A 14896-nucleotide genomic window follows, 5' to 3' on the forward strand; every position below is an offset into this window, starting at 1 on the left:
TTCCCTAATCTGTTCTCTCTCCCACTCCCCTTAGTGATTATTTCATTCCTTCTTCTCTCTCCTCAAACCCCCAAATCCTTCATGCACACTCTCAGCCGATAACCTTATTTTCTACTTCACCAGGACAAACGAAGAATTAGAGAAGAACCCCTGGTGTAATGCCAACTTCTTAGACTCTGCTTGCCTGTCTGTTGGCGTAGGTAACACACCCATGCTTCCAACTGGATTCTGTCTCTCCCCCACTTCCACCCACCACCGTCATTTCCCCTCCCTATTACATAATTCCCACCAGCCTATAGGCACGTTCTTACTTCTCTAACTAATTAAAAAAAAAAAAAAACATTCTTTCGACTCCCATTCTTCTAATAGCTTCCCCTGTTTCTTTGTTCCCTCCTGCAACAAATTCCTTAAAATAACTGATTATACTTTCTGTCTCTAGTTCTTCTTCTTCCACTCTCTCTCCAACTCCAGTCTGGCTTTCGTCCCCATCATTCCATCAAACTGTGCTTTTCTAGCTCTCCGGTGACCTTGGCATTGCTCTTTCCCAGGATCAATCCTCAGTCTTTATCTTGACCCATCAGTGCCATTTGCTCACTCAATCAATTGATCAGTCCTTTGCCTTGATGCAGTTTCTTTTCTTGGGTTCAAAATTCTGAACTCGGGGCACCTGGGTGGCTTAGTGGGTTAAAGCCTCTGCCTTCGGCTCATGTCATGATCCCAGGGTCCTGGGATAGAGCCCCCATCGGGCTCTCTGCTCTGCTGGGAGCCTGCTTCCTGCTCTCTCTCTCTCTGCCTGCCTCTCTGCCTACTTGAGATCTCTGTCTGTCAAATAAATAAAATAAAGAATCTTAAAAAAAAAACCCAAAATTCTGAACTCTACAGGTTTTCCTCCTACTTCAGTGGTCACTGTCTTAGTTCAGGCTGCTATGATGGAAGACTGGGTGGTAGTATCTTACAGTTCTCAAATCTGGGAAGTCCAAGAAGGAGGTGCTGGCAGATTCTGTTTTGGTGAGGTCCCTCCTCCTGACTTGAAGACAGCGGCTGCGCTGCACACTCACTTAGCCTTTTCTTGGTGCCTGTGTGAGGTGAGAGATTTTTCTTTTCTTCTCCCACCCTCATGACCTCACCTAAACCTAATTATCTTCTAGAACCCCAACTCTGAATACCTTCATGTTTGGAGTCAGGGCTTTACCGTATGAATTTTGAGATTCATATTTATTCTGTAATAGTCACACTTTCTGAGCCTCCTTAGGCTGATTTTTCCTGTTCTCTCAGACTTTTATAATGGTATGCCTCAGGGAATAGGCCTTGGTTCTTTTCTCTATCTATCTTCACTCCCTTGGTGCCTTTATTGGACCCCTGTGGCTTTAAACACCCGTCCATATACCTACCAATGACACCAAACTTTGCATTTTTTAGCTTAGACTTGTCCCCTTAACTCCAAATTTATACATCAAATAATGTTTTCAGCATCTCTTTTTGGGTGTCTAGTGGACATTTATTTTCTGAGCACACACGGTGAAGTTAGAGCAATTGTTTTAATGTCCAGTCAGTCTTCTAATTCTTACATCTGTCGGGTTTTGCTTGGTTTTGATGGATTTTTCTTCTCATTACGGATCATATTTTCCTGCCTCTTTGTATGCTTCATATTCTTTGATTGGTTGCCAGACTTTGTGAATTTTATCTTGTTGGGTGCTGGATATTTTTGTAATTCTATAAATATTCTAGAGCGTTGTTCTGGGATTCCGTTAAGTTACTTGGAAACAGTTTGGTCCTTTTGGGTCTTGCTTTTAACATTTGTTAGATAGGACCAGAGCAGCATTTAATCTAGGGGCTAATTGTCTCCTACCCCTGAGGCAATACCCTTCTGTATCCAATACCTAAATGCCCATGAATTCAGTCTGGCTGGTGGGATCAGGCACTCCCCCCTCCTCCCTCCCCCCGCCTTGCTGATTGCCTGCTACCCTTCCATATAATCGTGTCATACAGCTTTTTTCCTCTATCCTTGAATAGTTTTCTCACATATGGGTGAGAAAATCGTAGGGCTCTCCTGCAGATCTCTGGAGTTCTCTCTTTGTGGCCTTCTTGTCTCTGATCCTCAGTTCTGTGAACTTCAGGAGCCTTGGTCTCCCTGCATGCTTGGCTCAGCTTAGGGAGTCAGCTAAGTGCTACCTGGGTTTCTCCTTCCAGTACCTCCGCTTGGAAACTCTCTCGAGGCAGTAACCTGGGGCAATCATAGGGCAATCACTGTCCTTTGTTACTTGAAATTTAATATCTCGAGAACTATTGTTTCGTATATTTGACGTTTTTGTTGTTGTTGCTGTTGTTTGTTTCAAGAAGGCAGATAAATCTAATCCCTGTTACTCCATCCTGGCCCTAATATAATAGCGTCTAAAATTCAACATGTGCAAAAGGGACCTCCTTAGGTTTTTCATCAGATCTGCTCCTCTTGTAATCTTGACTTCTCTCTTTTTTCTTATTCAGCTATCTTCAATATTTATTCCATCAGGAAACCTACTGGCTCCACCTGCAAATTTTATCCATAACATGACTACTTTACATCCCTTCCCCTGCTACCACTTGGTCTGAGCTTCCATCAGTTCTTGCCTGGATTGCCATAATTGCTTCCTAACTGGTCCTCTTAATGCCCTTTCCCACTTGCAATCTAATCTCAATTCAGCAGCCAGAGTGAGCCTTTGAAAATAGAAGCTCACATTTTTCTGTGTTGGCTGCCTCTGCAATTTCCTAATGAATCAAGCATCTTCTTGCCTCAGGACCTTTGCACTGGCTGTTTCCTCTTCCAGGGACACCTTTTCCCTGAATATCTAACTTCCTTCCGTCTTTGCCAAATGTCCACCTACTCAATGAAGTTACCCCTTTGAAATTTTTTTTGAAATTAAAGAATATTTTAATAGAGCTTCATCTCTCTATTTTTTGACTAGATAAATCATCTACATGTCTCAAAATTTGAAAGATCAAAAGAGCATAGAGTGATAACTTTTCTTCTTTCTCCTGCCCTCTCCTAGAAACCATCATTGTTTCTTGTATATCTTTCCAGGAATATTTTATGCCTATAAGAGCAATGAATACCCTCTCCTCCTTTTTATACAAATTGTAGTATTTTATACACAGTGTCCTGCTTTTTATGTTTTTCAATTAAAGATTGAATGGCTACATTGTATTCCATAATATACTTGCAACTTTGGTACTAGACCTTTCAGAATTTAGGATTCTAATACTTCGCTATCATAAGCAATGCTTCGGTAACTAACCTTGTACCTGTGTCATTTATCTCATAGGTGCGACTGTGAGAAAAATTTCTAGAAGTGGAATTGCTGGGTCAGAGGCATGTGTATTTGTGGTTTTGATTTTCATGTTGCCAAATTGGTCCTTAAAGAGTTTGTACCATTCACTTTCCAACAGGTAACTCATGACTGTCTTCTCTACATCTTCACCAACAGAGTATATTGTCATTGTCAATCTAACAGCTAAAAAGTTGGTGTCTTTTTTTTTTAAGATTTTATTTATTTATTTGACAGAGAGAGATCACAAGTAGGCAGAGAGGGGGGGCGGAACCAGGCTCCCCGCTGAGCAGAGAGCCCGATGCGGGGCTCGATCCCAGGACCCTGAGATCATGACCTGAGCCCAAGGCAGAGGCTTAATCCATTGAGCCACCCAGGCACCGCGAGATGGTGTCTTAATTTAAGTTTTTTTTTTCCTATGCGTTAGCTTAAGCCCCAGAGCTTAACCTTAATTTGTATTTTCTTTTCTGATGTCTATTCACAAGACATTGGTTTCAGCCTTATTATTACTATTATTTAAGATTTTATTGATTTATTTGAGAAAGAGACACAACGAGAGAGGGGACACAAGCAGGGGGAGTAGGAGAGGGAGAAACAGGCTTCCTGCTGAAAGTGGGTCTCAATCCCAAGACACTGGGATCATGACCTGAGCTGAAGGCAGATGCTTAATGACTGAGCCACCCAGGCTCCCCTCAGCCTTACTATTATTATTTTTTTTTTTATTCTGGCACACTTGAAGGATAAGCCGCACAGGAATTTGGAGGAGGGGAGCCGGAACCAGGAGGATCAGAGCAGTCCCTTTAATGACTACAATAAGGGACAAAGAACTTAGACTCTTAACTTTGCCAGGAACCTTAGAAATAGTTCAGTATTTTCATTTTCGTTTCAGGTTTTATTCTCACCACTTCTGGCTCCTCCACCCACTCCATTCCAGTCTCCACTGGAATCCTGGAGGGGCTTCCCTTCTGAAAAATACTGAATTCCTGAAATCAGTGTGTGCTCCTCAAACACACTGCATACCACTAGTGGATACTTTTGTGTAGATTATACCAGAAGTCGTTTCCCGGTCATTTCTGCCACGGCCGCAATCCTGAAGTCCGCAATCCTGACATCTCAAGTGCTCTTAAAAGCTGAGAGTGTTCTAATCAGGCACCAAAAGTTGCTTCGTGGCAAAACCTGACCCAACGGCTAGCTATTTAGAATCTTATCTATCTCATACACTGTGAATATTCAAATGTTTTGCAGAAGAATTTTCCCTCTGCTTTGTTGCCCTAGAGTGCTGCCCTAGACCCCGCCAGTGGACAGTAGGTAATAGACCGTATGTTACATTTCTGAAACCTGTAAGATCTTGATTCTGAAAGGCACTTGGCCCGGAGGGTATCAGATAAGGGATTGTGGACCTGCATTTGGACTTAAAAATTCTCAGTACTTGGGAAGGCTTTAACTCTGCACAGTCTTTTGATTTTTTTCTTTGTTTTTATTTTTTAATTTTAATTTTTTAGTAGATTTTATTTATTTATTTGACAGAGAGAGAGGGAGATCACAAGTAGGCAGAGAGGCAGGCAGAGAGAGAGGGGAAAGCAGGCTTCCCACTGAGCAGAGAGCCCAATGTGGGGTTCCATCCCAGGACCCTGAGATCATGACCTGAGCTGAAGGCAGAGGCTTAAACCACTGAGCCACCCAGGTGCCCCTGTTTTTTATTATTTTAAAAAGATTTTATTTATTTATTTATTTGTTCATTTAGAGAAAGAGCATGAGCAGGGGGAGGGGCAGAGGGAGAGACAGAGTCCCTAGCAGACTCTAGGCTGAGCGCAAAGCTGATGTGGGACTCAATCTCAAGACCCTGAGATTATGACCTGAGCTGAAACCAAGAGTCTGGTGGTCAACCGACTGAGTCACCAGATGCCCCTGCATTGGTCTTTTTAAATTCAGGCCTGTGTATGTCAGCTCAGGTGAAGTTGTTCAAATAAGTCTAGAAGAGAAGAGTCAGTTGTGCAATAACATCATGGTAATATTCTATTATAAACACTTGCAATGCTTATCCCAAGTTTCGGGTCCTTCTCTGACCTTTAAATGTGTCTTAAGTAATACAACTTATTTGAAAATATTGTTAATCTTTCAACTGAGAAACAAAAATTTCATACCACTCCTCTCTTCTGAAATATTTAGGGGGCCCCTGACTGGTTCAGTCAGTGGAATGTGTGGCTCTTGATCTCAGGGTTGTGAGTTCGAGCCCCACCCTTTGGGAGAGATTACTTAAATAAAGTCCTTAAAAAAGAGAGAGAAATATTTAGAGATTGGAAAGTGAGCTTTTAAAAAAACCTGTTATATTTGGAACTACTTTCATGGGAAAATCAGGATTTTCTTCATATCATACAATCAAAACAAAATTAGAAATAAATTGTTATTGGGGCACCTGGGTGGCTCAGTCAGTTGGGCATCTGCCTTTGGCTCAGGTCATGATCCCTCTGACCCTTACCCCACTCTCGTGGTCTCTCTCAAATAAATAAATAAAATCTTTTAAAAAAATCTTAATTGTAAATGTGTGCATAAACTTTTTTGTTCTCATTTCCTTTCTAAGCATTTTCTTTTTTTTAGGTAGGCTCCACACCCAATGTGGAGCCCAATGCAGGGCTTGAACTCACAACCCTGAGGTCAAGACCAGAGCTGAAATCAACAATCAGATGCTTAACTGACTGGGCCACCCAGGCTCCCCTGCCTTCCTAAGTATTTTGAATATAATCTTATTAAATATTTTTATATTGATTAAATACTACTTTTAACTCATTTCGCACACTGGAACTTCTCATAAAATTTTATTTGGAAAGAGTTTCAATTATCCAATGGTACAAAAATGGAAGAGAATGATGATAAGTAGAGATTGTGGAATATATCTTCTATAAATCTTGTAGGAAAGAAAGGTGACTTTTGGGTCGTTTTGGGTGAAGAACAGGGACGGGGTTATAGAAAAGAGCATTTATTTCACATGGTGTCTTTCTGCATCAGTGATTTTAATATGGATTCTTAGTGGTTATCAATGATGGGTCAGATGATTTTTTATTTTTATTTTTTTATGCACTGCTCTTTGGATTCTGACCCAGTGAATTCTGGGATCAGCCCTCCCCCTCCATCTCCTTCTTGATCCAGTCCACATAGTTGAGTAACTTGGTGTAGAAGCCATAGCCCCTGCTACAGCCAATGCCCCAGGAGATGATGCCCGTGGCTACCCAGCGATCACTGTTCTCATCCTTCACTGCAAAGACCCCTCCACTATCCCCCTGACAGGCGTCCTGCTTTAGAGACGGGTCTCCAGCACAGAACATGTTCTGAGAAAACACATCCTTCCTCTTATTTTTCCGGAGCCAGTTCTCACATGACTCCCGCTTAGCTACGGGCAGACGGATAAACTTGAGGTCATAGGAAAGCCTCTCCTCCATTATCCCAAAGCCACTGACGTAGCCCATGAGGCCCCTGTCATAGAAGGTCTCGTTGTCGGGAAGGCAGATGGGGAGGAGGTTGGGGCCCAGGGTGACACTATTTTCCAGCTCTAAGAGGGCAATGTCCCCCTCAAAATTGTTAGACTCATCCTGGCGGTAGTCTGGATGGATACTGACTCTGCGGACAGGGTGGTTTCCTAGCTTTGTGATCTCTTCCACGTCTACGTGGCCCAGGAACACGTCCACAGTGGCATTGCCTTCCTTGTCTTGGTCCTTGGGGTAGAGGGTATGGGCAGCTGTGAGGATCCAGCGGTCGCCCAGCAGGGCTCCACCCCCTCGCCCGTAGATGTTGGTAAAGGCCTGCCAGGGGAAGTTCCCCAGCTTGGCTTTTTGCCCTCCAATGATGCGCTGCTTCTGTTCCACAGGGTGGACGGGTTTCCCACACACTGGAGAGAGAGATAGGGAAGGCAAGGATGAGTCAGGCCAGGCCCACCTTCTTCCCTTCTGAGGTCAATTAGTTCCCCCTATAGCCTGTCTTTTGGCTCTGGGCTCTTTCCTCTTTCTCCTCCCATTCCCACAAATCCCTGCCTTTGGCCTCTAGTCAACCTCTTCTTGTTCTTGTTTATTTCTTCCTGGGGGTTTTCTTGCTCTTTTAATTCCCTGACTTCCCATCTGCTCAGTGGGAAAGCAGGAATATCAGGACCCAGTCTGATTCTCTGGGTTCCTTTCTCTCTTTCTCCTGGAATATCTCCTTCCCTCTTCCGTTGTCTTTTTTTGACCTCAGGCTGGAGTGCCTCTCCATTCACTTTGTCTCCATTCTCTGTGCGTGCTTTTCCTGAGGTCCTGCAGGGCTGCAAAAGGCACTGGGGATGGCCCCAGAGGGCTTCCACTCACCTGGCAAACACCGAGGAATCTTCGATCCTTCCCATTCGTTCTTCCAAATGCCCTCCGCGGTGCAGGTATAGGCCCCTGAGGGAGGAGGGGTCTACGATCAGGCTGGGAGGTGGCAGACAGGATAACCAGGTCTCAGAGGCCAATGAGCACTGAATGAGCAGGATGGGGAGACGGGAGATTCGGAACCAACACGGACGAGGATCAAACGGAAAGGTTCAAATAATGTAAGGATGGAATATGGGAAGTGTTGAGAGGCTCCCTACATATATTTTTGTTTTAATGTTCAGTGTAAAAAATCAGAACACTTAACTCCATGTTTGATGTCATTCCTGTTTGTGAAAATAGACATAAGAACTAGAAGGAAGTTATGAAGATCTTATCAGTGATTGTATCTTGGTAGTGGGATGGTAGGGGATAATGGCTGCTACCTGTTCTGATTGCTGACAGTCCGCCATGCTTGTCGCTAAGCCCTTTATCTACATTATCTCATTGAAGTACCACGGTGACACTTTCAGGGATTTTTTTGGATGAGGAAACTGAGCTTAAATAATTTGCACAGGGTCACGTAATTCTAAGTTCCAGAACCAAGATGCAAACTGAAGATGGTCTGTCTTCAAAGCCATAAAGAATACCATATAATCTATATGTATGATTTTTTTCTTTTTTCTTCTGGATGTTTCAAACCTACAAAGCATGTGATTTATCTCATTTTAAAGAAAAATTTTGAAGATGCATTTGAGAGTCATTTAGTAAACCTAAAGGCAAAAAATCACAACATAGTAGCTTAGGGATTCTGTGGGGAGAGTGTTGGGGGGAGTCCCACTGACATAGCAGTAGTGTGGTTGTGGCAGTTGTGGTAGTAATGATGGTGGTGACAGCAGGGGTTGGGGGGTGGTAATGGTAGTGGCGCTGTTGGGAGCAGGTGGAGGTGGGGATAATGATGGTGCTTGCAGGCGTGGCAGTAGTAATGGCCATGGCCGTGGTGAGGGGGAGCTGACTGTGAGATTTAAGACTTTCTTTGAATCAGCTCAGGTACCTCCTTCACCCTACTAGATGCCTCCTGGCCCTGTACTCCCTGTACTTCAGGCTCCTGAAGCCACTGTCCTGGGCAGATACCTCAATATACATCCCCCGGCATTATGTTGGGAAAATCTCAGATGCCCTGAGAAGACGGAAGGGAGAAGGCTGCCATATGTGTGGGCCCCTACCTCGCGCAGTCTCGCTGATTCCACCTCTGGTATGCATCTTGTAATATGGCTCCTGGCAGGAGTACTGGATACGGGCCTGGTAGGTGTTCACCCCCTTTGTGGTGGTATAACTGAAGGCCCCGTTAGTCAGGCTTTGGGGTGGTCCACAGTCCTTGACTTGAAGAGAACACAGGGCCGTATGAGATCTGAGAGTGACGGTATGGGAACATCAGTGGGAAGAACTTGAGTTTTCTGCCCACAGAACAGGCTGAGAACCTTAGGGAAATGTGGTCAGTTGGCAGGGGGTGGTGCAGTGCTTGTGAAGAATTGGAATAGATGGAGTGAGATTCAGTTCTGGGTAGAGCCCACCAACACTGCAGAGATGAGGGCTGACTGGTTCCCGAGGTGAGCCATAGGCTTCAAGGGACAAGTGAGGGGAAGGGTGTTTTGGGAGGCTCTCCCTTTCACAGCCTAGGTCTTCATGGCTGGGGGTGGGGTGGGGGCTCCCGAGGGGCAGACCCTTGCTGAGTTGTGACTTACTCTTGCACCTGGGCATGGCACGATGCCAGGTGCCATCATCCTGACAGACAGCTGTGAAGGAGAGCAGCACTTGGTCTCCCTGTTCGAGAAGAGGTAGACAGAGACAGAGGTGCCATTAGTGCAAGGAGGCCCTGTGGTTCCCTTCCTGCCTTTCGCACCCTGGAGCAGCCGAGAATGCAAGGCTGTCTCTCAGGCTCTCAGACCTCAGCACCCCTGTGGACATGGCTCCTTTGTTCTTCTCAGACCACAGTTGCAGATGGGAGCACTGAGTCATGCAGCGGAAATTCAGAGCAAGGGCTGATTGTCAGACCTGATCGTCCACTCTCTAGACTCTTGGCTGCTTCCACTATTGTTCAGGGGATGCCCACAATTTTATTTTGTTTTACTTTATTTTACATAGGCTCCACACCCTACGTAGGGTTCGAACTCATGACTCTAAAATGTAGACTCGCATGCTCTACAGACTGAGACAGTCAGGTGCCCCTGAACTCCACAGTTTTAAATTAAACAAAACAAAACAAAACAAAACAAGCTTGGTAGCCCCAGGGGTCACTCCAATTGTATGTCTTTTTTTTTTTAGTTTACCAGCTTTTGTGAGATTAACCAATGAAACCATGGTGCTTCCTGAGCCTGCAAAGCTGAGGACAGGGCGGTGGGCCCAAGGTGACAACACCATGGTGCCTGAAGAAGTCCTCAGGGCACGAGGTAGGAGATGTGGTTCTAGTCCCTTCTGTACAAAAGCACCATGATGTTGAGGGAGTCACTCTTTGTACTCCACCCTGCCTTTCATTTCCCACATCTGACTGTTACTAGGTTAGGCCAGTAGTTTATAAACTTGGCTGCACATCAGAATCACCTGGGTAGGGGCACCTGGGTGGCTCAGTGGGTTAAGCCTCTGCCTTCGGCTCAGGTCATGATCTCAGGGTCCTGGGATCAAGCACCGCATCGGGCTCTCTGCTCAGTGGGGAGCCTGGTTCCCCCCCCCCCCCGCCGCCTGCTGCTCTCCCTACTTGTGATCTCTCTCTCTCTGTCAAATAAATAAATAAAATCTTAAAAAAAAAAAAAAAGAATCACCTGGGTAGCTGTAAGTAATCCTAGGGGCACTCCAGACCAACCGAATCAGTCTCTTGGAGAGGACCCAGGTATCAGGGTTTTTTAAACAATTCGAAGTGTTTTCAATGTGCGGTCAAGTTTGAGAGCAGGTAGACCAGGTGACCGGTCCTCCAGCTCAAACACGTGTGAAGCCAGCTGGGATGGAGCCTAAGTCTGATGATGGACCTACCCACCTGAAATGCTCCTAGAGGGCTGGGTTCACTCTCCCCCATCAGCCTTGGGCTCTTACCTCCACGAGCTGGTAGCCTTGCTGGCAGGTGGCAATGAAGTAGTCCCGGAACTGGTATTGAGGCTGTAGGTCCTGGATGATGGTAAACTCGTCTAGGGTCTGGGGTTGGGGGCACTTGATGACTGTTGGGGAGACCAGAGCACATGTTTATTTCAGAGCTTCTTTCCTCCTTTCAACCCTCCTGATTCGGCCCCGTGGCTGGCCGGTGAGAGAGGCCACCAGGCAACCTTACTCTCGGTGGTGTAATGCAGCTTCCAGCCTCGGCTGTCCCCCGAGTCATCGGTGAAGAACAGCAGGTCCACCGCATTGCTGTTGCTGTCAAAGTCAGCGGGTCTTTGGTTCCCACAGAACTCGCCAATGTTCCTCCCGTTGGCATAGATCTGGTGGGGAAAGGGGAAGGGGTGGGGGACATCTCTCCAACTGAGACATTTCCCCACTGGGCCGGGATGGTGGTGGTGGTGGTAATTCTGCTTTGTGTGCATATTCTCAGCTGGAGGAGAAGAGGAATCCCCAGGACTCCCTTGCCGCGCCTGCCCATGAGGGAGCTCGGCCATTCCTGTCCCAGTTGGCCAGAGGATCTAGTGGGAAGTGAGGATGAGGGGAGGGGGAAGGGGAGGCAGGGAGGCTCTCGGGATGGCTGTACCTGCAGCTGGTCGTAGGGGCAGTGTACTTGCTGGTGGTCATCTATTTCGAAAGGCTCCAGGAACTTGAGGTGGAGGGTGAGGCCGCGCTCCACGCGGATGCTGTAGTTACAGCGCAGGTCGTGGGGGTAGGGCTGGGGGTACTCCAGGCTGGCCACGTAGCCCGATGGCTCTGTGTACAGCTCGCTGCTGCACTCAGCTGGGGGAACAGAGCCAGGCGGGGGTCACAGGGTCTCTCTGGCTGGCCCCGCACACCCTTGCTTGCTCCCTGCCTCACTCCCGTGGTGCCCCAAGCTCACCCCGGCAGGAATGCCTGTCCTCCTGAAGCTCATAGCCCGGGTGGCAGGAACAGAAGTAGCCACCGACATAGTTGTGACACAGGTGCTGGCACTGGGGCTGGAGAGTCTCCTCAGCTGAGTTGCTCTGGGAAGCACATTCATCCAGGTCTGGAAGACATTCCAGAAGGAAGGGCTCAATTCCTGCCTGCAGGGACTTCTGTCAGGGCTCTGCTCTCAGAGAGGTTAATCCCAGCGGCCTAAAGACCAAATCATCTCCTGGCCACCTGGAACTCCAGGCCTCTCTCTCTCTCTTTTTTTTTTTTGGGGGGGGGGGAGGGCCTTGGAAGGAAGAGAGGTAGAGGGAGAGAGAGAGAGAGAGAGAATCTTAAGCGGGCTCCAGTGCAGAGCCTGACACGGGGGTCAATCTCATGACCCTGAGATCATGACCTGAAGTGAAACCAAGAGTCAGACATTTAGCTGACTGAGCCATGCAGGCGCTCCACTTTCTGGCCACTCTAAGGCTTTCTGGGAACTGCCCCATGATGACAGAACCGAGGTTGGCAGGCCTTTCCTGGAAAAAGCTCTCTTGAGGGGAAGAATAAGGAAGGATGGGCTTCCTGCTTCAATGGATTCAAGATTCCCCTTTTCTGGTCCCTACACAACATGCCTAAGGCCAGAAAAAAAGGGACCCAGGGGCCACTCACCCACAGCTTGGTAGTAGGCCAGGAAGCCCTTATAGAACATAATGGTGCCATTCTCCTCATTGGAGAAGTCCGTGTGGAAGGTCAGCAGCATCTTGTTCCCTTGAGACATAAATTCCTTTCCTTCTGGGAGGTTGCCCAGTGGAGAACCCAGCTGGCCACAGAACCTCCCCAGAGTTTTCTTGTCAGCAGAGATCTGGTGGAGAAAGGACAAGAGGTGGGAAGAAGAGTGGTTGAGGAGACACATCCTGTGTGGAAGGTCAGTCAAAGTCCTCCTTTGGTCCCAAAGAGTGAGTGGTGCCCCCCACTGCTGGACCGGCCGCCATCAGGTCTCCACCCATGCGGCTCTGGCTGTTGTAAACTTTCCCTCCATGACTCGTTTTCTTTTTGTTCCCCTGGTGACTTTCATCTGCTCCTCTGAGTCTTCAGTGGCTAATTCCTGGCATGTTATCCTGTGCCCGGTACATTGCCCCTTCCCTGTTCTCTGTCCCCTGGCACGTTTTAGACCTTTCTTCGTCTCCGCCAGCTCCTGGGCTCATCTTCCGCTGGAATCCTGGCTGTCTCCACAGGCCTTTAGCCTCCCTTTATCCCTGGAGCCCGGAGCGGTCTGCTTTATTTTCTGTCCACTTATCGCCCCTCACCTTATGCAAACCATTCACGTCCTGCCGTGCCTCCTGATACAGCTGAGCGGGAGCCTCTCCAGCCTCCACACAGGGCAGCATCACCGAGCTTCTCTTACCTCTTTCTTCACAGGTTCTTTAACCCCTCAGAAGTGGCAGACATCCTGTCCCCACCCCATCCCTCACCATCCCCGCCACCAAGACAGGCTGATACAGAAAGTTGAGACAGGGAAGGCATACTTGACTGTTACACAGCAGGGGACTGAGCCCATGACCTTGCTGAGGCTTATGCTTGAGCTAACACCCCTCACGGTTCTCTTCGCTGTGTTCCTGTTTAGGAAGGCAGCCATGGTGACATTCTACACGGAAACAGGGAAACTGAGGCACAATAGTTTTCCAAAGACTCCCAGCAAGTCAGCCGTTGGGGAAGGTTTTTCTGACTCCTATAGATAGTAAATTTCCTGGAAGGGGGGCCTGTGCATTCCCCACTCTGTGCTTCTCCCTTCAGTGCTCCCTGAGGGCCTATAAATCCAGGGGACGCACCATCTGCAGTGTCATCAGACTGTCCGAACTCCACTTGGCCATTAGCCCTTGTGGGGCTGCGGCTGTGGCTGTGTCCGTGGGTGAGGAATACTATTCGGGGTGATTAGAGCACAAGTCCTCGGTTTCCAGAGACACCCAGATCTCCCTCTGCCCTCCCAACCTGATCCCCTACCTTGACATAGTCATACAAACAGCCTTCAGAAGGTTCCAGGTCAAACTGCCAGAAGACGAGCTTCACCCTGAATCCTGTGGGCACTGTGATCACAGTGGTTCTCTCAAAGTTGCTGGGGTAAGGCTTGGGGTACAGAGGAGAAGTCACCTCCCCAAAGAGCTTCTGTGAAATGGGGATGGAGCCTCCCACACAGCAGAACAGGACGGGCCCCAGGAGATATAAGAGCCACCTGCCAACAAGAAAGTGGGTGTCCAGTGGGGGTGTGTGGCACTCCTGCCATTTGGGCAGTGACTGGGCTGGGGGTTGGGATGGTCATACTGCTTGGCATTTTCCTCTCTGGTCATTCCAGGCCTCGTAGCGATGTTCTAGGTGGGGGTGGGGAAGAGGAGAGGCTGGTCTCCCGCAGCCACTGCATTGGGTGGTTCCTCCCCCTGGGGCAATGTCCAGTCTAGAGGTCATCATCCTCCCTGTACCTCCCTCCCCATCCTCCTTCCCTGCCCTTTCCCCCCACTCCCCTCCTCTTCTCGGAATAGGGCTGGCTTGGGACCAGTTAATGGAGGGCGAGGGTTTCCAGTCATGGCTCTCTGATGGGGCTCCCAAAGGCTCAGCAAAGGCCTCTGGGAGAAACGGCTTATGGAATATGGGGTCATGCACAGAGCACACCCCTCCGGGGCACAGTGGATCCCTTCATCTTGCTGCTCCCCTGCCATGAGCTGGGAGGAGGAAGGGAACATGGCCATTGCCTCGCAGGTCTAAGTTCTCCTCCTCAGGAGGAGGGATGGGGGGGGTTTGTGTTTGCGTGTGCAAGTGTGTGGCTGCGGGAATAGGTAAGGTATGCGGGGAGGGAAGGGTGTTTCCATCTCCCTGAATGAATTTGGGAGCAGGGTTGCCTCTCTTGCCCAGGATTCTCTCCTCTGGCTTCTCCCTCCCTCCCGGGGCCCCATCAGCCTTACTCACATTTCTCAAGGCCTGTTTTTGGATCCTGGACTCTCCTGGCCACGTCTTCATCCACTCTGTGTTGAGGAGAGAGCGGTCATGCAGGGGAGGCAAGGGGGAGGGAATGATTGTGGAGGGGAAGGAGGGGACCATTCCGGGAGGAATGTTGTAGGGAATGAATTATTTGCATAAACAAAACAGAAAAAAAAAAAAAAAAGAGAACCGTCTGTTTCAAGTTTATTGTAGTTTTGGTTTTGAAATCCCCGATGGTGGGGCCACCTGCTGGCCTGTCTGGGGAAGGGC

The 14896-nt window shown here is 48.1% G+C and overlaps 1 protein-coding gene across 1 annotated transcript; it reads right to left on the reverse strand.

The window, feature by feature from the left end:
- Positions 1 to 6094: 6094 nt before the first annotated feature.
- On the reverse strand, positions 6095 to 14768 carry C1R (complement C1r). The gene is made up of 11 exons (XM_047739951.1): positions 14615 to 14768; positions 13658 to 13886; positions 12326 to 12518; positions 11643 to 11789; positions 11346 to 11542; positions 10935 to 11082; positions 10703 to 10824; positions 9361 to 9439; positions 8842 to 8997; positions 7634 to 7708; positions 6095 to 7185 (listed from the first exon to the last, which is right to left on the reverse strand). Coding segments are annotated over exons 1-11 (2118 nt in total). The 5' UTR covers positions 14617 to 14768; the 3' UTR covers positions 6095 to 6415.
- Between the last annotated feature and the right edge of the window lie 128 nt (positions 14769 to 14896).

This window comes from Lutra lutra, chromosome 8 (assembly GCF_902655055.1).
Source record: "Lutra lutra chromosome 8, mLutLut1.2, whole genome shotgun sequence".
NCBI classification, from domain to species: Eukaryota; Metazoa; Chordata; class Mammalia; order Carnivora; family Mustelidae; genus Lutra; species Lutra lutra.

Bases quoted from the DNA above. Each gene is read 5' to 3' on its own strand.
- C1R (XM_047739951.1), bottom strand. The intron at 11,790-12,325 runs GTGAGTGGCCCC...AATGTCTTCCAG, and splicing joins GGCCTACTACCAAGCTGTGG to ACCTGGATGAATGTGCTTCC. The intron at 11,543-11,642 runs GTGAGCTTGGGG...CTGTTCCCCCAG, and splicing joins GGACAGGCATTCCTGCCGGG to CTGAGTGCAGCAGCGAGCTG.